This window comes from Anneissia japonica, unplaced genomic scaffold, assembly GCF_011630105.1.
Source record: "Anneissia japonica isolate Jap-2015-1 unplaced genomic scaffold, ASM1163010v1 scaffold287743_len2803612_cov181, whole genome shotgun sequence".
NCBI lineage: Eukaryota > Metazoa > Echinodermata > Crinoidea > Comatulida > Comatulidae > Anneissia > Anneissia japonica.
In genome coordinates this window covers 2,348,488-2,372,039 of record NW_022733259.1, presented here as the reverse complement: position 1 = coordinate 2,372,039, position 23,552 = coordinate 2,348,488, and the positions used below count along the sequence as shown (strand labels likewise).

At 33.2% G+C, this 23,552-nt stretch overlaps 2 protein-coding genes across 4 annotated transcripts; one reads left to right on the top strand and one right to left on the bottom strand.

Annotated features, from left to right (window-relative positions):
- The first annotated feature begins 412 nt into the window (after window positions 1–412).
- LOC117115969 (transmembrane protein 62-like) lies at window positions 413–17,291 on the top strand. 3 transcript variants are annotated; one of them, XM_033259868.1, is made up of 16 exons: window positions 413–566; window positions 3,961–4,174; window positions 5,011–5,122; window positions 5,873–6,010; window positions 6,127–6,172; window positions 6,429–6,579; window positions 6,774–6,898; window positions 7,020–7,142; window positions 8,114–8,269; window positions 8,725–8,884; window positions 9,300–9,410; window positions 10,056–10,137; window positions 10,320–10,418; window positions 10,909–11,027; window positions 11,388–13,746; window positions 15,078–17,291. In XM_033259868.1, exons 1-15 carry the CDS (start codon window positions 502–504, stop codon window positions 11,727–11,729), a joined length of 2,043 nt encoding a protein of 680 aa, XP_033115759.1. In that variant the 5' UTR covers window positions 413–501; the 3' UTR covers window positions 11,730–13,746; window positions 15,078–17,291. The 3 variants fall into 3 exon arrangements, with proteins under 3 accessions (XP_033115759.1, XP_033115758.1, XP_033115760.1); XM_033259867.1 differs by having other exon boundaries at window positions 11,388–15,054; window positions 16,334–17,291; XM_033259869.1 differs by lacking the exon at window positions 413–566 and adding an exon at window positions 2,350–2,370 and having other exon boundaries at window positions 11,388–15,054; window positions 16,334–17,291.
- Window positions 17,292–20,840: 3,549 nt separating this feature from the next.
- On the bottom strand, window positions 20,841–23,323 carry LOC117115970 (ubiquitin thioesterase OTUB1-like). The gene is made up of 4 exons (XM_033259870.1): window positions 23,175–23,323; window positions 22,371–22,423; window positions 21,569–21,664; window positions 20,841–20,984 (listed from the first exon to the last, which is right to left on the bottom strand). Exons 1-4 carry the CDS (start codon window positions 23,260–23,262, stop codon window positions 20,862–20,864), a joined length of 360 nt encoding a protein of 119 aa, XP_033115761.1. The 5' UTR covers window positions 23,263–23,323; the 3' UTR covers window positions 20,841–20,861.
- Window positions 23,324–23,552: the final 229 nt, after the last annotated feature.

Sequence of the window (23,552 nt, the reverse complement as noted above, 5' to 3'; positions counted from 1 at the left end):
GCCGTGTAGGAATAAGTGAGAAGAGCTAGTAAGGTGAGATTTTTAACTATTTGAGCATAGTTTTTTGCTTCGGATATTTTCTATGAAAATGTGGCAGCCTGGGGAACTCCTCCACCCTAGATATCGCCATTGTTGCTGTTAGTGTCACATTTGTTTTGTTTATTCACTTTGTTTCACTTTCATTGTGATCCACTTGTGACATCAGTGCTGCGCTACTGAAGGTGATATCATGTTAATTCGAGACAGAAATAAATAAATAATTATATATATACTTATATATTTTTAAAATATAAACAATGCTATGCAAATGTGCAATATAATGCGCACACCAATTTAAACAGCGGTGGGTCACGTCCATCAAACCGGCCACGATCAAACCATTATCAAACCAATCTAACCAAACATCGATTTTGTGTAAACACAAAGCCACAAGGTCATCTACTGAAACAAGGGAGAAGAGACTAGCCTGTGAGCGATAACAGAGCTAGAGATGCGCTGGTTATGCGTAACTTTGTAAATCTGTTAAAAAGAGTAGGCCTATTACCTTTGTACGAAGATCAAAACAGGTAAATCATAGAATTCTCTTACAGTACATTGAAGGAAATGTTGTTTGTCTCTAATTTAAGTCGAACTGAGCTATAGTTACTCGTCGAATAAGACATGTGGCTAGGCCATGAAAGAGTACTGAGTAGCAGAGGCCAAGTTAGCTTAGAAATAGGCTAGGGACGCAGTCTAGGCTGTAGCTAGGCTAGACTGGTATCATATCAAGTTGGTAGAGTTTTAGGCCTGGCCCTCTTGGCCTGCAAATTGGGAATTAGCCAGTCGTTTATTAGCTGGCCCTGCCTAACAGTACCGGGAATACTAGTATACCTGTTTTGCAGGCAACTGACATATCCGGGTCGGTGGATGCGATTTTATGGAGAATGCAACACAACGATGCACGCACAGCGAATCGTCTTTAATGACGATCCGTTAGGATGCCACCGGCAATTAGCAGATGGCGATACATTGTCTAAAGCTGGTTTTCCACTAGGCGAATTTTTCGCGCGAATCAAAGGCATCGGTTTGGTTCCTGAGTTCTGATTGGTTGCGCACATTTTTGGCTTTGCAAAAAGTAGAAACAGTTCGGACTACCAATTTCGCTGAAGCGAAAACTCCGATAGAAATTTGAATGCGCATGCGCATGAACGACGTTTTCAATTCGTGTGAATAAATTCGTCTGGTGGAAAACCAGCTTAAAGGCCAACTCAAACAGCGTTGTACGACTCAGCCCAACAGTTTAAGCGCTTTCTAGTCAAAACAGCAATAAACCAAAACGGCAATGACCGAAACAGCAATTATGTCAAAATGGCAATAAAAGTTTGAGTTATCCACTAATTAACAACAGATTACCACAACTATCTGTGTTTTCTAACATAAATGTTTATTTTATATCAACATTACAAATTTAACAAATTTAAATACTATTAAAGTTTTTTTGGAATATACGTGTAACAAGTGCAATATCGATTATTTATTTTATTTAAATTGGTTTATTTGTAAATAACAATCATATAATTAATATTATTTAAAAAAAACACTCAGTTGGCGGTTTTTATCGCTGTTGCTTTCGAACTGAAAAAAAAAGAATAACAAAATATACGGATGTTTATTGTAAGGCTAAACAACATTAAACGCAATTTTGTGCACTATTTTGACAATGTGATGCTAGTCTAAATGGGGTACAGTATTAGGCCCAACTGTATTAGATTTCCATGCATGGTTTTTTTGTAAAGGCTTTGTACGCCAACATCATTGATAAAGTCAATGCACAAAGAAAATTTGTTACAGAAATAAAGATTATGTGTACCGAAATATTCAATGTTACTAATAATAATTTTATGTTGGGTTTTTTGGGGAGCTTTTGAAAAAAAATTCAGTACAATTTTACAAAAATCCTGAGACTACTATTGGGATATATTCTTGTATATAATACATTTGATTATATATTGACTTATATTATATTTATTTGTTATTATTATTATTATTGTTATTGCTATTATTATTATTATTATTATTATTATAAAGAATAGGTTTATTTATAAATAACAATTGCATTATTATTATTATTTTATATACATAAGATATTTAAAAAAAACTTAGTGATTTGCTCTTGGTTTCGAACTGAATCGAAAAAAAGAAAAAAATATACGGATATGTTATTTGTAAGATTAAACATTAAACTTACGCAATTTTGTGCACTATTTTGACATACCAGTATTTTTTTCTTCTTAAACGGAAACCAGGAAGGTGTAGCTGTTTGCATGCAATACCATTGTTACCTTCATCTTTCATTTTGAACTTTGATCAGCAAACCAGAGTGATAACCAGGTACACTTGACAATCCAATTAATCAAAACCAGGATTTGAAACCAATAAGTTATGATCTTTTCAACCAAAGGAATATTAGCATGTCATTCCAAAACTAGCTTACTGTTATTATTAAAAATGTTAAACTGAGTAATTAGAATAAGTGGTAGTATTGTTTACTTTTGTAGAGAGAGAAGCCATAATACTTTTACAGTACACATAACTTTGGCAATAGTAAGTCTATTCCAGTAATTGACCTATCATTTTATCTTATGATGTGGAGAATATGAATATACTATTAAAAAGTAAATTTGTTTATATTGGTCACTAATGCTGGTTTGGTATGGCAAGCCCCATATTGTCAAGCTTCACTAATATAAAATAGTTCATATTCAGTATTACTGTAAAATGGGGGATGATGGGGGGGGGGGGGGGGAATGTGAAGGTGAAGTGGGAGGTCTTGATGAATTAGTGAGAAGCACTAGCATAGCTGGAAAAATTAATTAATATGGGGATTTTTAACCTCTTGAGCATAAAGTTAGGCTTCAAAGCTTTTTTTGCAGTGATGCAAGGCTTTTTTTGCGGGGGGGGGGGGGGGGGGGGTAGTGCGTGTTCCCCTCTGCACACCCATGTAGATATGCCATTGGTGAAATATGAAGGGGAAAAAAAAACAAACATATCATTTTGTTTTCCAAACTTTGCGAAGATCGATACAAGAACAAAGTTCAAGGTGACTGGAAACAATGAATGAAATCTAATAGTTGTGGTCTGTGGAAATGTCATTACACAGTAGCAATGCTATGTTTCTCTTCAGTCACAGTAAAGCAATCTGAAATAATCTTGTTTTTGAGTGGAGATCAAAGAATGAATTGATAGTGATACAATCTACAAACTGACTTGCTGTACTGTTTTAAACTACAATAGTACCAGCTGTATATTGCGTAATAAATGTTAAAAATAAAAAGTAAAAAAAAAAAGAAATACAGAATGTTTTTTTCCAAGTTAATCAATTCATTGGCAGCACGTACCATGGATAATTTTATTTGAAGGACAAAATGAATCATTTCATAGAAAAAATAGGATAGTTTGTCTCACTAATTTGGTTGAATTATAAATTGTGTGTTGTTAATCAAGTTGGCAAATAAATAATCTTGAATACCATTAACATACTTCTCTGTAGACTGTACTTAGATAAAATGATAATGATAGAAATAATTGATAAAGCACCAGTTTCACTAATCCGAGGTAAAAATCAAAGGCCCTGTGCATGTCTAGATGTTAAAAAGGTGTGTTTTGTGTTTTAAAAATAGCAACTGAAGGTGAGCCGGCAATATGTTTAGGGAGGGAGTTCCAAAGAGTGCCAGCTCAAAATATACCGTAAACGATTTGTGAAGGAAGATATTTCCATAATAGTGATTACCCATTAGTCTGCCATAATGTATGAATTGTTTTCATTCTGGAAGTATACAGGTGTATTTATATCTCCATGTTCTTATTACAATTATTACCAGACTCCACTACAAAATAACCTTGTGGTATACACTTAATAAGCCTTGGTAGACATGTCTTATTAATATGCTTTCTTTTCTTGGTTCAATTTTGTCCACACAGACAAGGTGAGAAGCTCACCTGGACCATCATGTTGCGTGTATTTGGTGTGATTGGAGTAGTGGTCCTTCTCCTGGTGCTGGTTGGATCCTGGTGTTGGGAAGCAGCTGTGGAATTCTACACTAAGCCAGTAGTATTTGAAGGTGTTCACCATCCTAATGATCAGGAAGCCCCATATCCTGGAGGAACAATGGACAACTTATGGTGGTTTGTGCATGTAGGTATCCATGTGTTGGACACTAGTCTGTAATTTGTCCTTTGGAAAGGTGGTTAAGCTGATGGTTGTATGTGTAAATAAATAATGGCTTTTTGCACTGAAATTGAGATTGATTTTCTCCAGATTGGTCAACTCTCTTTCTGTTATGTCAGTGTTATGTGAACATGCCTTTAAACATGGTGTATTAGTGTAAGTAATTGCACATATGTAACTTATTGTTGGCAATCCTTTACGTAGTTGCATAAATATATAAATTACAGTAAACATCAAATCAGTGAAGCATGAAGGATTTACTGCATTCATGTAAAAATATTTCACTAGTTAGAAAAGACTAAATATATACTTAATTGATTCTTTCTATGTATTTCAAGATAATTAGATTAAAATAATAAGCAGTAATATAATAATTTAGAATTGTTATTTTTTTATATATTAATTCTACTACCAAAATTAGAGTTCAATAGTGTTTGATAGTGTTTAATAATAATAATAATAATAATAATAATAATAATAATAATAATAATAATAATAAATTAGTAGTAGTAGAAGTAGTAGTAGTAGTTTTAACGAGCTTTTCAATCATTTTTAATACAGTTTGTAATACTTTTATTTTTTATAATTTTTTTTTTAATTATACAAGATTTTATACAGGGGTCTTAACTGTCTGTACTGTGCAATGTTTATCATGTGTCTTCTGTTTTATATTTTGTTGATGTGTGTAAATGCAGTAGATTAACTTTATACATAATTATTTTTATTATTTACTAATTGTTTGCAAGTCTTCAAGAAGAATTTCTGTTATTTTTTGATGGACAAAATTTTTATCTTTGTTGCAGATATCTGACGTACATATATCAAGGTTTAAAGATCCGTCTAGGACTGAACAGTTTAAAGTATTTTGTGATGAAGATATCAATGCAATAAATCCTCCTTTAGTTATCGTTACAGGTAAGAACATATGGAAGTAGCAGAACTGATTGAACCACTTCACTTGTATTGGCAGGAAAGGTACCTAACCACTTAGTCCATTAAAGAAATAGATACTATGTGGAAGTTGATGGTAGTGGTTGGTCTGTAATAATAATAATAATAGATGGATTTTTATAGCGCAAATAAACGAGGTCTCTATGCGCTAGAAGTCAAGAACACAAAGAAAAAAGCCGGGAAAATAATACAATGAAAGACAATTCCCTTCTTTTTTCCTACAAATGTACTTCCCCATGTACTTTTCCCATGAAACAAAAATGATACATAATTGATACAAAATTAAATAAACTACCAAGTTTTATGTAACAATTACCTGTCATTTGCCCATAAATGAATTTATGATATGTCCGTATATGGATGTGATATGATGTAATGAAGTCAACATATGGGTGTAATATGACATCATACTTTTATATGTGCGAATTACTGGTGATTGTAACTTTAAAATTAATATTGTAGACAGAACTTTAAGCAAGTGTAGCAGAGGAAATATAGACTGGTGTTGGATTTGAACCAGCTTCATTTGGAGTAATGTCCTGATGCTTTGCCAACATATTGCCATGGTTGTTCCAAGTGCAGTTTCTTGAAATTGCTCAAGTGGGTTGGAGAAAGCCCTTTCATATTCATTGCAAAATCTAATCAGACACAAAACAGAGCCCCTCCTGCTATATATGTAACTGATTAATATTTTTTTTAAATTTGAATTTTCAGGTGATTTAACAGATGCTAAAAGACCAGACCACATTGGATCAGAGCAGTATGAAATAGAGTGGCAGACATATTGGAGTATTCTGAAGCTAGCAAATATACCACAGAGAACACATTGGGTTGATATACGAGGGAATCATGGTAAGGTGACTCTAGGCCCCCCCCCCCCCATCCGCTCTTTCTATGATTTTGCACAATAGTGGTGAATAGTCCATTCATTAGAAACAATTCCCAACTACTCTTTCTTTTTTTTTCAGATACATTTCATGTCTTGTCCAAGAATCATGAGAATAGCTATTTTAAGTAAGTTCCATATTGTTGTAATTGATTAATTCTAAGAAAAATGGTAACCACATTTTGTTGAATTGAATAATAAAAAATAACATACACATAATACAAATAAAGCAGTAGATGTAGTGGCTTCTAGCTTGCCTATTAAATTCATGCCAATATATTTTTAGTGTTTGATATTTAAATATAACATAAAATATATAAAATCACCTTTTTTCACTTTGTATTTATTCCATTTTTTAATATTTTTTTTCTGTATGTTTCACAGAAAATATTCCATCTCTGGTCAAAAGGGAGACACAGATTCCTTCCTGGTTGAGAAAAAATTTCCATTTGGAACGTATTCATTCATTGCCTTGGATGCTCTGCTAGATCCAGGCCCAGGAAGGCCTTTTAATTTCTTTGGAGTTATGGAAGAGGTAAGAAGATTAATATTAATTACAATACTATGATATATCTGAATACATCTAAATATTGAAAGGATTTTTTCTTATTATATTATCTTTCAGTTTTTAAACTTTCTCATCCATAATGTTGCTTTGTATGTTGTTTATGTATTCAGACAACTGAATGTAATGACATGTCTATTAATTCAAAATGTTTCATATTGCAGCCAGAATTGAAACGTGTAGAAGAACTGTCACAGAAAACATTGAAGAGCAACCAGACCATTTACTTTGGGCATTATCCAACTTCCATTATCATAACCGATCATGCACGTCTTACAAATGTTTTACAGTAAGTTTCTCAGTATATTTATGACGTTAAATTCAATCCATGGATGCCTATGACTTTGACTGGATGTCCCATATCTTGGTCTTACTTCCCTGATATCATTGTGGATTTTTTGCTTTATTAGAAATGGTATTGCATACTTGTGTGGGCATTTGCACAGCCTTATGGGTAACCTTCGTCAAATGAAAGCCTTGCAACGGACGGGGTCGTTGGAACTTGAGGTTGAAGATTGGAAGGACAACCGGAAGTAAGTCATAGAGTCTGTTTTTTAAATATTCTAGTATATGATACCTATAACTAATACTTTATGGGGCCTAAAATCTTTGAAAAATGTTATTCATCAAAATATCAACAATCATCAAAGCAGTGTTTATTGCCGGTAGCTTCTGTTTGTGATCTTATAATATATATTTATAAATTGGGAATAAATAAACTCGAACTGATAGTAATCAAACTTAATAACTAACCAATCAGAACAAAGCCAGGAATGCAGACAAGTCTCACAAATACACATGTTGTCCCATAAACGCACATTGTAATTAATTCTGATTGTTTTTTGTTTTAATTTGTGTGTTTTATAATATGAAGGATAGGGAGCAAACCTTGTTCAGGTTTTCACCCTTCCCCTAATATATGTTACTTTAATTCTGTATATTTTTTGCCAAATAAATTATTATTATTATTATTATTATTATTATTATTATTAACATAATATGTATCAAAGACAAGCCAAACCAGTCACTCTTCGCAAAAATCAATTTTTAGTTATTAATGCAGTAAACAGTAAAATGAGAGTTATAAAATTGTAAAAGAATCTTTTAAATCCGACAATCCGTTATGAAGTTACAGGAGTTTAAACATACAGTTCTGTTTAAAAAACAATATTTGAGAAATCCGCCTTCATAGTTTTATGATTTCGGGAATTTTCAGGCAGAAACCTTCGCAAAACCGTTAAATTGGGGAAAATAACAGCATAGCATAATGTAGATATATAAAGTTTAGTTTAGTGTAATAAAATGTTTAAAATGTTGACATTCCATCATGTTTTGGCCATTATCTCTGAAACAGGATTTGCGACGCACATTGTTTCTTATGTTTTAACACTGTTGTTTTTTGGGACTTGGCAACAATATCCAATGGGAAGATACATTATATATGCATTCTTTGTTGTATACTAATAAAAATTTGTTTTAGGATTACGTAATATTTATTCTACAGATATCGCGTTGTAGCCTTTGATCATGATATGCTGTCATTTGGGGAGAAGCGTTTTGAGGAATGGCCTCTCATTGTAATCACCAACCCAAAGAGTGCTCGTTTTATGGCTCCCAAACACGAACCTGTGGGCAAAATGCAGCATTCAACGCATATACGGTACGTGTTATTATTTACGCTTCCACAGTCACATTGCCAATAGGGTGTCTTTTCAATAGATGATATCAAATAAGAAATATTTTTCAGTGGACATCCTACCAGGTACTAAATTTTTACTCTTAAGGGATGAGAAAAGTAAAACTTCATCTCTTCATCAACCTGCTCTCACTCATAAGCCACAAGTTTCTAACCAACTAACAACGTGCAAGAACAATTCTATATATTAAAAAAGTGAACCATCAAGCGAAGCACATCATTTCAGAGACCATTAAAACCATAATAAGGATTTTGATAGCCACCATTGCATTAAAAATGCACTCACTGTGGATTTGTGAAAAAAAAATCCTTGCAACTTTTTCCAGGATTGAACCCAGGACTTCGGTTTTGGAAGGTGGGCACCTTAACCACCGTGTCACATCTCCATACAAAATCACATTTTTATTTTTTTCTTTCAGTGTGCTTGTCTTTTCACCTGATGCAATTGCCTCAGTGTCTGTGTTTCTTAATGATCAGCACATCGGAGAAGCACAACATGTAGAGGGCCCACTCTATGTATTACCATGGAAACCGAACCAATATGCAAATGGTCTACATCAAATGAAAGTTATAGCTAAGGTAGATATATGCAAATTATATTGATAAATACTATTTTAATATATATTTTATAATTGTTTTAGATTTTTATTGTTAAATGTCAGCTAATCATCATTTCATCAGTTAATAATTATTTACTATTGATGATTGATTGATTGATTACTATATTGATTAATAAATTATTCATCAGTAATGATTTGTTGAAGGTTAAACATACATACAGCATAATTATTTTGACTGACCTTGTGTGTTACTGGATCAGGAGTCAACTCTGTTGACCTTATGATCTGATGGGGGTGTTGTTGAGAGGTTGCAGTTCCAGTCTTTTGTCCTGGTAGTATGACCTTACAATAGGATATTTAAATGATTATTTTATTATATATGAAATATATATATATGAAATATATAAATATGTATATTTTGTATATTTCAACAGGATGCTGCAGATCATATATCAGAGTCTATTCAAGAGTTTTCTCTTGATGGCAGCAGACCCTTGCAGTGGTTAGGAGGAGCAATCGTCCTTATGACAGATGTACCAGCATTGGTTAGTTTCTATATTTGTTCATGCTCCAGTAGATAAAAATCATCTTATATCGCCTTATATTGCAAGCTAGTGCCCCCTCACTTAATCCTCGACCACCTCACCATCGCGCCCCATCAGTCCCCCTTTTTTCAAGACTCCTAGATACACTCTTCCCACCAAACACAAGATCTCCGTGTTTGGTAACGCAACGATTGACTGCCGTGTTTCAGGTTTTTTTTTAAGGAATCCGATAGATGGGGTAATTATTTGCTTACATTGAGCGTAGCGGTATTGATGTACTTTCACGAAATCGCGATTATCTCAGCTTCGTTGTGCGAAATTACGTAAATCTCCAAAAGTGAGTCATTGTCATTTTACTGTTACGGGTCACATATTGGGATTAGAATAAAGTGTTTAGTACCATTGTAAAGCTAAGATGTTTGTAGTTCTTGTAGTATTCATTAGATGTCAATCTGATCACATACGCACACTCTCAAAAAGCTTTGGAAAAGTGTTAAAATTCCCTAAAAATTCTGGCGGTGGCTGATACTATTTTTTCAAACCCCTGGCGGGGAAGATCTTATTGAATTTTGCTGCAAATCCTCATATCCATTGCTAGCTAACAACATATAATATATAAGAATGCATGTTTTTCTATTTCCACAGTTTCTATCACTATACGCTATTGAAATCGTTCTACTAGTTGTTCCACTTGTTGTGTTGCGCAGAAATTCTAGACCAATTCCAAGTAAGTATCAAGTATTCATTTTATGCTAACTTATTTTTTTAAAATATCTTTATTGTCTAATTTTGATTTTCAATTGAAAGTGTAAACGATAATTTGAAAATATGATATTGCTGACCTTTGCTTTTGGTATGTTAATTTATATGATGTAACGCACCTAACACATATAATTCTTGTTCTTTTAGGCTATCACCATGATCCAGTGTCAAGAGCCTTTATATATCTAGTTCACCATGATTTCTTCTTCTATTCACTGATTTTAATTGGAATTTTTCCAGTATTTGGTAAGAACTATCAGTTACACAACATATGATCTTATGATAAAAATACCTTTTATTTACAACAGGGACGTAGACTGGTTTCGACCTGGGGGTGGGGGGGTGCGAAAATTGAGAATGCAAAACTAAATCCTATTCCAATGAAATAGGATTGGTCGTTTTTAGTATTTTAACCTTTAGTGAAACTAGTTTACCACAATGGGGGAAAGAGTGCATTAGCACCCTGCACCCATAGCCTTGCGCCCATTTCTATGAATGCATGTTACCCCACCTTTTGCAGTGCCTTGGCATGTCGAGGATTACTGTGATGGATGGTCTGAGGGAGCATTGTGGAAAAGAATATAAGGTGGCACTAACAAACAAAAAGTTTAACATAATAACAAAAATATTTATTTCTATCGTGTATTATATCATACAATTTCATATCATACAATTGTAATAATTGTACAAAATGCATGTCATACAATTTTGCTTACTTAATATACTTACCTTGCAGGACCGTGGATATTTGGTCGACTGGTACAAGAGAGAATCGGCATTTCCCTATTGTATGGCATTTATGTCGAGGGTAAATGGATTCCGGAAAAATTTTCATATGCTATTGCATTTATGGATGTAAGTGTTTTTAAATCTTCCTTTGTTCTTGTTGAGTTTTAAACTTGTTTTCTTTGTGGCAACAAATTTGGTGTAGAGTGAAACATACTTTAATTACTAATATTTATGATGATCAAGATATTATCAGTATTATCATAGATATGATCACTGATTTTTGTTTTAGAGGCCCTCATAAGTTAGACAGTAGGGGTTATTCAAGGGGTTGGCAGAGGGGCAGAGGCAGGAATACATCACCTATAAACTACTACCCAAGTCATTTACATTCAGAATATTTTTGATCTGTTAATCTTGGGTTTTAATGCAATAGATATCATAAATCAATATATTCTGTTCATAATTTAATATTTTTCTTCATTTCAGATGTTATTTATTCAATTACCAATTACAATATTTCTTGCCGCTTGCATTTCTCATCATAAGAACAAAACAATTCAACGAGTTCGATTCAAATCAGGACCAATTGTCAACTTCGTTAAATCTATTTTTAAACTCATTGGCTGGTTAATATGTTACGCCATTTTAATTCCCGCGGTAGGATGGCAGTGGTACGAGTGCGTATGCATACGACGTTGTTATGGAGATCTAGGTTTATTCCTATCGCCTGTATTTCTTTGGCGGTATTTCTTATTTTTTCTTCTGATTTTTAGAGCACACTTTTTTGGAGTAAAACCTTTAGTGAATGCTAGCAATGGTAAATCATAATTCGATGTCACAGGGGTTTGTAGTATTTTGATAAATACTAAAGTTTTATTATTTAAGAATCTGTCTGTGTCAAACTAATCAACTCCAAAATATTTTGATTGCTTGCTTTTATTCAAGTAAGTTATATATTTAAAAGTAGAATAAAATAATATATTCCTACTAATTAATACCGTTATTAGGAGTGATGTTATTCCCTACCTGATGTATTATTGACATCATCAAAAGACCGTTACACTACCCACAGCTTCTTAGGTAAAGGGTAGGAGAATAACCCATAACTTGCAGCGTCATTGTGCTAAATTGCGTATGGTGATTGAAATTCAACATTAGGCCACTAAGCGCAATCTTAGTGGTGTCGGGGTTTTTAGGATAGGAAGGCAGGCTAGTAATCTGTAGGTAAAGGGCTCGAATCCCATCTGAATCACTTGCAAGATTTTTTTTTGCATGCATTTAAGAATGTACTGAGTATTCAGTATGGTAACACGTCAGGTAGTGCAAAACATCACTCCTATTAAATTTCCTGATGCAAAACAACATCGAAATACTGTTATTATTTGCATAGATCCTTAAAATGGCTGGTAATAAATTTAAGGAATTTTTAAGTAAAAGTCTGTAAATTATTGAAAAATAGATTCTTTTGAGCCCTGGTTTTATTGAAAGTTAATAACGTATTCATAGGCAGATTCAGGGTGGGGGTAGTTGACCCAGCTTTCACCCCTTTCCCCCCCCCCCCCCAATTTTTTGAAGTAAACAAAATGGAGGAAAAAGAAAATTTCATTAGATTTTTAGTCTGAGAGTTACATTTAGAAGTAGAAATACATTTTTGTACCTTGGCCCCAACCATGGTTTAGCTGATGTGGGCCCACCCTCCCTCTCTAATTTCATAATTTTAAATAGAGCTATTCAATATCTGATTTATTATTTTGGGGTTAGAGATATTGCCACAGAGATTAAATTTTTAATACCTGTTTTCAAGGTGAAATATGGTTTATAAGTTTGGTATAAAATTTGTTTTTTTTAATGTAAATCTTCAGTTCATGTGTGCAAACCTACATTAGCTGCTTCACTGTATTCGCTTTCAAATATTTCCAAATATAAAGTAATCATTGTGAAGGGTGTGTACCCATTTAATTTAATATGAACTACCGTACTATTTCAGGTGATAATGATATACAAATTAAAGTTTTATGTGTAACAAATCAAATTCATCATTTGTGAATGATTTTATATTATAAATATTTGTATATTAGGATTATGAATATATTATTTCCAAAATGTAATTAATGCAATAAATAAAAATAATTCTTGGGCTGTAGATTAGTAACTGAGAATGTTGTGTTGGTCCCTAGGTCAGCCACAGTGCCCCTTTGTGGTAAACGTGACAATTAAATCCCTCTCTCTGAATATTGTATGTATTCTTAAACTTGCACATGGGACATAATCTTTTTTATATTGTTTGAAAGTTTACATGGTGAATAAACAATTAGTATGTGCCATGCTTTACAAAGGGCCAACAGCTTTAAAAGAGAACTAGCAAAATGATTTTTTGTTCTAGAGGAGATTTTTGATATGCCATTATATGTATATAATATATGTGCATGCTGTAACCATGGTTGTTGTAACTTGCATATAGGCCTATAACTGCATCAGCGGTTGTCAACAGAAGAGTTACAGCTATGGTTACAGCATGCACGCAAAGATCGTACGCGGCGGATACCCTACGTGGTTTTATTTACACGATCTTTTGTTACTTATTTCGCCAGTGACGTCACGATTAAATTGTATATAATGACCTATAACTCCATAAGAAATTGCCAAAAAACGATTTTAAGGTTGATTATATTATAAATGGCATATCAAAATTCCCCTCTAGAACAAAAAATCATTTTGCTAGTTCTCTTTTAAATGTCTTGTTCCTAACAATGGTGCACTAGAACTCGGTTTTTGCTTACAGGAAGAGCAGCGCGACAGAATAGTACCAAAAACTCAAACCTCTGCATGGTCTAATACACATGAGGTTACATTCTACTGTATATGCTGCTCTCTCTGAAATTATATAATATCGTACATACATTATTGGTGTATATTGATATAGCACTGTTACATTTTCATCATAGCAATTAAGTAACAAATAATTAGCCTTTGACCTTGCATTATAAATCAGGTAAATGACTTATAATTCAAACCAGGGACACCTCTAGATGTTTTAATGAATATTTATAAGTATATTGATTGGTATTCATAAATATGTATTTATGCACATAAAATGTATTATTAATGTCATGATATTTTAAAAAGTACAATCTATTGTGAAACAGTACTTAACTCAGAAGAGTTTGACCTCCAAGAGGTGTCAACATCAACTGAATGGGTAATTCTGTTACAATTTCTAATAGAAACCCACTGCCGATGCTTTAATAATAACTCATCTTAAAATGTATTCTATAATAATGACACACTACTCTAATAGTAACCCAGTGGTATTACTATTGGAATGCCAAAACTGTGTCTTGAAATGGCTTGATGATGTGGGAGGGTGCGAAGTTAGAAAGGGGAGGGGCTCGATGATTAAATGTGAGGCACTAGCTTGCAAAATCAGGTGATTTTTAACTACTTGAACATGATTTTTTTTTTTCGAACATTTCCAAAGGTGTGTCTGTGGGGATGGGGGAATCAGGTGATTTTTAACAACTTGGAACATATTTTTTTTTTCGAACATTTCCAATGGTGTATGTGTGTGGGTGGGGGGGGGGCTCCAATAATGCTACCATGCCTACATGTATACCTGGTGTTATCCCTACTGAATATGATTTGTTTTGAATATAATAAAGAAAAAAAATCAACAATCTAACTTGCAAGTTACACCCAAGAAACATTGGTGGGATATTACATTTGAATGCCCAATGCATGGTTAATAATTTTGAACCAAATACAGTACTTTATTAGTAACCCATACTTTAAATGAATAATAGAATAGTGACCAGGTTTCTATCACAATTTTTATGGTTATAAACTTTTTGAAGTCACCCAAGAGGTCAGTTGATAGTCATTTTTGTTGGAGGTTGAAAGGTTCCGAGAAAGTACTGCACTTCATTCCATATTTGCTTCTACAATTAAATACAATTCAATTCATTTTGTCTTTCTTAAAAAACAACAGTAATCAAAGCTAAATGACATTCATGGTGTATCAAGTATTATTAATAATTTATTGGGCATTAAACAGTCTGTGAGCTGCATGATTTGATAAAGAATTAGTTATGATATTAATTAAATTAATTTGTATGAAAAATGAAAAAATTGCATTTATATAAGTTTTGTTAATAAGGTTTATGGTCTAATACACATGAGGTTACATTCTACTGTATATGCTGCTCTCTCTGAAATTATATAATATCGTACATACATTATTGGTGTATATTGATATAGCACTGTTACATTTTCATCATAGCAATTAAGTAACAAATAATTAGCCTTTGACCTTGCATTATAAATCAGGTAAATGACTTATAATTCAAACCAGGGACACCTCTAGATGTTTTAATGAATATTTATAAGTATATTGATTGGTATTCATAAATATGTATTTATGCACATAAAATGTATTATTAATGTCATGATATTTTAAAAAGTACAATCTATTGTGAAACAGTACTAACTCAGAAGAGTTTGACCTCCAAGAGATGTCAACATCAACTGAATGGGCAATTCTGTTGCAACTTCTAATAGAAACCCACTGCCAATGCTTTAATAATAACTCATCTTAAAATGTATTCTTTAATAATGACCCACTACTCTAATAGTAACCCAGTTGTATTACTATTGGAATGCCAAAACTGTGGCTTCTTTAAGAGTCTTGAAATGGTGTGATGCTGGGGGAGGGCGTGAAGTTAGAGCGGGGAGGGGCTCGATGATTAAGTGCGGGGCACTAGCTTGCAAAATCAGGTGATTTTTAACTACTTGATCATTTTTTTTTTTTTTTTTGAACATTTCCAATGGTGTATGTGTGTGGGGGGGGGGGGCGCTCCACTAATGCTACCATGCCTACATGTAAACCTGGTGATATCCCTACTGAATATGATTTGTTTTGAATATAATAAAGGAAAAAAAACAACAATCTAACTTGGGAGTTGATGCAAGTTACACCCAAGAATCATTGGTGGGATATTACATTCCAATGCCCAATTTATGGTTAATAATAGTGAACCAAATACAGTACTCTATTAGTAACCCATACTTTAAACGAATAATGGAATAGTGACCAGGTTTCTATCACAAGTTTTATGGTTATAAACTTTTTGAAATCACCCAAGAGGTCAGTTGATAGTCATTTTTGTTGGAGGTTGAAAGGTTCCGAGAAAGTACTGCACTTCATTCCATATTTGCTTCTACAATTAAATACAATTCAATTCATTTTGTCTTTCTTTAAAAACAACAGTAATCAAAGCTAAATGACATTCATGGTGTATCAAGTATTATTAATAATTTATTGGGCATTAAACAGTCTGTTAGCTGCATGATTTGATAAAGAATTAGTTATGATATTAATTAAATTAATTTGTATGAAAAATGAAAAAAATTGCATTTATATAAGTTTTGTTAATAAGGTTTATTACTATGAGCTTGAGGGTTTGATAAAGAATTGACGATGTTATTGATTTAAATTTTCATATATGCAAGTTTTGTTATTAAGGTTTATTATTTTAAAAACCATCTTAAAAGGCAATACAAAGTTGTAATATTAGTTAGCTTGTTTTAGGATCAAATGATCAATTATAAAAATTAGTTTAGTGGTTGAAATCATCAAGTTTATCCTGACCGATATTAACTTTGTTTAGGAATCTAGTAAAGAAATTTGTCCCCTGTTATAACTGGAACTTTATCAATGTTATTTTTAAAATCATGGAGTTAAATCATATTTAACTATATCTGTAAAGAAATTTGTCCCTGTTATAACTGGAACTTTATCAATATTATTTCTAACATCGTGGAGTTCAACTATGTCTGAAATTGTGGCCCTTGTCTGTTGTTTCCCCACGCCCTCTTTTATGTTTGGTTTAGGGTTAATACATGACCACTTTTATGTCCATGATCACCAGGGAAGAAAAGCACATTTCAACATAATTTTAAAAAGGAACTACGCAAGCCATGGTGATTTATATGATTTTAAGTATTAATAGGACAAATCATCATTCACTTTTATTACAAATTCCAAAAACAAGGAATAATTTATACAAATACCAATATTGATATTGTATTGTACTCACAAAAAATATTCCAATAAAGACTGCCTCTGGTACGGGCCTGCTCTAGTAGTGTTTTTTTAGAAATGAGGGGAAGATTAAGTGAGGGGTACCAGCTTGCAAAATAAGGTGATTTTTAACTAGAGTGTAATTTTTTTGCTTTGATCATTTCTAGTGGGGACGGTACAAGTATTTTTTCTAGATACGCCCTGCTTATGCATGTCTGTGCCTTGCATTAATCTTCCAACATCTGTGCACACCTCATTGGTTGTTATCTCTGCTATTGACATAAATTCAGTATGCAATAAAATTTACCAGCTAAGTTGTTGTTTCTGTAAATCAATGCGAGTGAAAACTTGGTGGTTACATGACTGTCACCATGTTTCATATTCCTGTGTTCCATCTTAGCTAATTATTTTTTCAACAAAAAAATCCCATTTCAAAACCCTTAATCGTCTCTGTTGAACAGTGATGTTGAAATTAAAGAATATTAAATCACAATTTAAACAAAACTATTGGTGACTGAAAGATTTTTCCCACAAGGCCGAAATTAACTCCATCCAACATTTTAGATACTTTTATCATCTTCTTCATCCTCATCATAAATTCCTTTGGATCAACCAAAAAAAACAAAAAAAAATGACATACTAGAAAAACATTTTGAAACTTGCAAGATTTATTTAATTATCAACTGTCATTCAGTTATTTTCGTTATTTAATTGTTTATTTTTAGTTTATCTTTTTAAAGGCAACCAGATGAAACTTTTCCATACCATCATCATTATGATGGCATTATCTGTCATGCCAATGTGCATTATCCAGGTTTTTGCAAATGGCTGCTATCCTTTGACAGAGCTAAGGGACTATTAAATACTCTATATGGCACCAAGCATGTAAAAAAGCAACCAGAAAACAAATAGGTCTTAAGTTGTGACTTAAGTTTGCAAGGAGAAATAGAAGTTAAAACATTTTGAAGCTTTTTCTAAAGAAAGGTTAAACATAAGTGATGAAACACTTGTACAATACTAAGAAACAGAAAGTGAAACCAACTCATTACTGATATTATTCCAGCCTCGACAAATACATAAATTAATATTTAAAAAAAAACTAAGCCAAAAATTAATTACAAATGCTACAAATATATTAAGAGTAAAAACTTGATGCCTTTAAAAAATGCAATATTCAATAAAGTATATTGCCTTCCCACAATTAAAATGATTGCTTACATATGCATATAAATAATTCTTTTTTAAGTTATCCTGCTTTGGCATAAATTAGAAATAGGAATTTATTCCAAAGCAGTGGTATTATATACTAAATATTCTTTTCGTTTCTAAATGTTTTAAAAATTTGAAATTTAGAATGAAAAAAGCATGCCAAAATATAAAGTAAACTGTAGTAAAAATAGGTCGACTTACTTACTCTGGTCTACTTGTATATAAAACAAGATGACACCATATGAATTGTCAACAATTCTAGTAAGTTGTAGTCTGATCCAAACATCAACTTTATTTTATAAGATCTTGATATTGCCCTGTGCAGACTATCAAATTTCATTTGACAAAAACCTGTGACATGCCTAAATATGGTCATGATGACATCACAACATGACCATATATAGGCACATCATGACTATATATGGGCATATAACTTTTTTTTTGTCAAAGAAAATTTGATCATCGGGACAGAGCTTAAGCTCAGTCTACACTATAAAATTTCATGTGACAAATTCGCGTGATGTCCCCATATTTTTTTTAATTTTTATTTCATTCATATTCAACAGCAAGTAACTTGCCAATGGACCTTTCTGGTAAGCCCCGCCCCTTTGATATTGTTGCCAAGGTCCCACAAGACGACAGTGTTAAAACAAACACGTGCGTTTGTGGGACAACACGTGTGTTTGTCAGACGCGCGCGTATTCCTAGCGCTGTTCTGATTAGTCAGTAGTTAGTTTGATTGACACTCCGGAAAGGTCTATTACAAGATGGAGCATAGGGGCATGATAATGTCATATTACACCCGAATATGGGCATAATGACATTTATTTGTCATAAAATTTTATAGTGTGGACAATACAGTATTACCCAGATGTCACCTTGGGGATTTATATATGGGAGAGATAAATGAACTTGAGCCACCTCTGAAGCCAATTAGAAATGTTTAAGATCACTGCTTTACGTGATCACCGTCTAGGCATAAAGGACATCATAGTGTCCGGGACGATAGAGAAGGGTCATCTTAGGTTCGCTATCTTCTGGGAAGTCGTGGTGGTTAGCTTTTTCAGCACTGCCCCGGTCAAGATACACAACACGGACACCAACTTGCAGCTTAGAGCTTAGCGCTATGATGTGTATATGATCACTTTCTTTGGCCATTGGTTCAACTTCCTGTAGGAAACAGGAAAAAGAATCATGGAATTAAAATAGTAAACACCAATTATAGAGTAATATTGACAAACATATTTATCATTAGATTTTAATTAAGAAACATTTTTCTTATACTGCAGTGATATGTACTGATATGTGGATTGAAAATTTACAAAATAAAAGTTGAATTGAATTAACAAATGCATGGATAATAGTACTCCTTTCTATATTCTTTGCACAACCCTTAATTTGGCTGATAATCAGAATAAAGATTTTCATAGTAAAAGTCTGCAGTGGCATATCTTGGAGTGATTGACTTTTGGGGGGGGGGGGGTAATAGGGCCGCAAAGGCTAAGTGTTGAAGGAGATTGATAATTAAGTGATGAAGATTTAGCTGCCAAAGTAAAGGGAAATGAGGTGACTTTTATAAATATTGCATAATTTTTTGCTCAGCAAATTTCTAGCCCATATATGGGCACATAAACAAATTTGTCACATAAAATTTTAAAGTGTTTACAAAGCTTTAGTAACATAAACATCTACTGTATATATGAAACTAACAAATAATAAGGCTAAGCACATGTTTATCCTTGACATGGCACGTAATCCATGTTGTATCAAGTGTTCAATTTCCAGCTTTTTTGTGTGTAGCAAATAGCACTTTGCACTTTTTGTTTTGTGTAGCAATTCCAAAATTGTGCGTAGCTTTTTTTTCTGCGGTGATAATGAATGATTAATAAAGAAAAGAAATGACACTTTTTTCAATAAGAAAATCACAGTGATGCGTCTTTATTTTTCAACACTAAAATATGAGTTAATATTGTAAACACAGGAAAGTAGACCGACTTGCATGAACAATGATATAGGCCTACATATAGCATTGTATGTATGTACTCAATGTAAACAAGAATATTGCACTATTTTTTACCAAAAATATTGGATAACAACTTGACTTTGACTGTTTTTAAAACTATTTTCAGGACTTTTTTGAGCACCGAGCCTCTTAGTTTTTACAGCCAGGCCTTGCTGAAGGCCGAGCCAGTAATTCTAGGCAAATAATTGCGTCACGTTTATTGTGATGCATTGTGAAAGTGCTTCACATTCAGTTTTAAACGCATTGCATTTTACGATGCGATAGTGGGTAAATCGAACGCTGGTTGTATCTCTAGAGTATAAGTAGATTTCTGGTAGATGTGAAATGTCAATGCCCTGATTACGAGCAGCAACATATGGAATTCTCCCCTGGGAGCTGAGTATGTGTTCCATAGGTGTTTGGAGCAATGATTCATAATGCTGATTAATCTGCAATGGAATACGCTATTCCTTCCAGTGAAATGCACAAATCCATAGGATACTTTGTGAAGTCAACTCATCCCCTAACAAACTCGCAAAAATACATGGCTAATGTACGAATTAATGTACAAAATGTGGATTTTCTAAACATCATAAATATTTTGGGCTCATTCATTGCAAAAAAATGATAGTCAGCCCTAAATTTTGTGTTGGTTGGTGGTAACACAAGTACCTTACCTGTATAACTCTTCTTTGTCTGACAAAAGGTACTCCATATAAGCAAATCCAAATGATCTGAAGAAACAGTTACCATCTGGCCTAGATTTCCTAACATAGCGACAACGCCCTCTAAGTTCCTTAAAAACAAAATAAAAAACAATACAACCACCAATGTTTTGTGAACATTATCAATATCATTACCATCAGATCATCATTATAGTACTGTACATAATTATCATAATAAGAATAATAACAGCAACTATAATTAAAACATAACAAAATTGATGATGATGATGATGATGATGATAACATCAAATGGTTATCATAATAAGCATAGTATTATCACAGTAAATGATGGCAACAGTTAGACATGTTTATGTTTTTAAGGAATTTAATTTATCCATTTTAGACTAAAGAGGATGAATGTAATTATGTGGTGTACATCTATCATTGAATATAATTGTCACCTTATATTTGAAATCCTTGACGTTTACCCTCGCCATCATCAACTTAAGTGAGTAATTGGTTATACTGGCTTAACTTTCTGTCTAAACTTAAGCTTTTTTATTCATAAAACTGAAAAATGTACAAGACCGTAAAGGCGGGCACTCCTTGTGTCGTACGACTGTCGGCCAACTAATGTTGTGCATATGACATTGTGTTTGCCATAGAATCGCATTGGCCGACGACTGTCACAGTGAATGCCCGACTCTAAACTTACCCTAATCTTTTGTTGGTAAACCTCATCATCAGCATACTGTTCAAGCAGTGATGACAAGTCTTCCTTAGCACCAATCAAACTAGTGTTTTCCTTGATCTAAAAAAACAATGATATTTATAGGACCAACAAAGACAGAAACAAACCAGTGTTTTGCCAATTCCTTTGAATGCCATAGGAGAAGAAGATGGTTTGGGAGGGGTGTCTCTTTCCTACAGTTGTAGTCCAGGGGTTTATACACCCTTGAAGTTCCGGGTTTTAGCCAAAATACTTGTGCAACAGTGATAAAAATACCAAAGTTTTTTTACCAATTTTTTAATATTTGTGAGGTCTCACCACGAAATGAAACGCATCGTTGGTGAAATCATATTGAGATATTCACCAAAACAGGCCAAAGTCAATATTTTAAAAAAATATTGATTTTAATGTTTTTGAATAACTTGATACTTATATTTTATTATTGTATACTTTGTAAGTGAATTTTCTTGCTAAAACAGTGTTTTGTGCACATATTCTGTAAGTCTAGTCATATTATTTGTACAGGTTAGTTTATCTTTGAGATCAATTTTCTCAAAACGTGGTTCTTATACACCTAACCTTTAAATGCTCACATCTCTGGATTTACTTATAGTAGGGAAGCCATTCAAAATGAAAGCTTATAATGTGATATACCCAAATATAATATAAACTCAATTTTTGAATTTCTAACCATGAGACTCATTTTGTGGTGAGACCTCACTTGTGAAAATTAGGAATTAATGTCCATGCCTCTGCTGTAATAGATGGTCCATGCCTCATTACATACCTCATTTTGGATTCGATCTTCCTGTGCAATTATATCTTCATCTTTAGCTCTTCCTATAAATCAAAATTTAGCAACAAAATATGAATTAATAAACGGGGCCAAACTATATATAAAGGAAGTGGATATGTTTATGTTACCGTAAACAAATCAGCAAACGACATATTTAGGCAAAATAAATAACGCATGTGCAGTCATACCGTACTTTAATAAACTTGCATTATTGGCCACGTAAATTTATCAATTAGTGGTTAAATGTACGTTAATGTGAGTTCAACTTTCAGCACTCGAAATTAGCGTTGGACCAAGCCGCAGTGGCCAAACTCACCATGGCACTGATTTGCTGAGGCCTTTTTGTTGGCAAGATAAATTTATGAATGTAAATATATATAGGCCTAGGCCTAGGCCTCTAGGGCCTATCCACTTCCATACATAAAATAAACGGCATAAAAACTTAGGCTTCCTACAGGTTAATTACCTTTTAACCAATTTGCAGCCATTTCGCAAACTTTGGGCATTATGGGAAAAGAAGTTGAATACATTTTGGGCTAGGACAAGGACTATGCCTAGGGCTTGTTGTGCCTCCCCATGGATGCTCCCCGACCGCTTTGATGCGTGAGAATAGTTTCGATAACCCAAGGAGGTTTATTTTAACCTCCTTGCTTGGATAACCTAGCTAGGCCTAGCGCATTATTAGCATACATACAGGAAAACACAGATGTTCTCTATCTAGGCCTATTTTCGAATGTCCCGTAGCTCTTCTTCTCAAATTTAACAAATTTCTGTATCTTTAAAAAATATACTCACCGATATCTGATATTATATCTGGCTCAGATAACTTTATTTTCTTCTCATTACTTGAACTGTCTGCTTCTAAATTTGCGTTGTCTGCCATTTTACATTTGTCTGGCGATTCGTTTTTGTTGTTGATTGTTTTGGTCGGTCAAGGGTCAGATTGATTGATTGACGTACGTCTGGTCAATCTATTCATTCCTTCGTTCTTTTTCATTTCTTTATTTGTAAACTTGTTCGCTTATTCATTTATGATACTTTATTCACTTACTTTTTTTTTCTTTTTTAAAGGATTTATACCGTATTTTGGCATTCAATATTCACCGGTAACTATAATTTATTTGCGCTTTATGAAGAAAATATATATATAGTTTCAGGGAGACTTGGTGAGGA

Excerpts from the sequence above, each read along its gene's own strand:
- LOC117115969 (XM_033259868.1), top strand. The coding sequence starts at position 502 with ATGCGTAACTTTGTAAATCTGTTAAAAAGAGTAGGCCTATTACCTTTG. Across the intron at positions 6,899-7,019 it reads CGTCTTACAAATGTTTTACA|AAATGGTATTGCATACTTGT; the intron begins GTAAGTTTCTCA and ends TTGCTTTATTAG. Across the intron at positions 10,138-10,319 it reads AAATTCTAGACCAATTCCAA|GCTATCACCATGATCCAGTG; the intron begins GTAAGTATCAAG and ends TTGTTCTTTTAG.
- LOC117115970 (XM_033259870.1), bottom strand. The coding sequence starts at position 23,262 with ATGGCAGACAACGCAAATTTAGAAGCAGACAGTTCAAGTAATGAGAAG. Across the intron at positions 22,424-23,174 it reads AGATATAATATCAGATATCG|GAAGAGCTAAAGATGAAGAT; the intron begins GTGAGTATATTT and ends TTTGATTTATAG. Across the intron at positions 21,665-22,370 it reads AAGATCGAATCCAAAATGAG|ATCAAGGAAAACACTAGTTT; the intron begins GTATGTAATGAG and ends TTGTTTTTTTAG.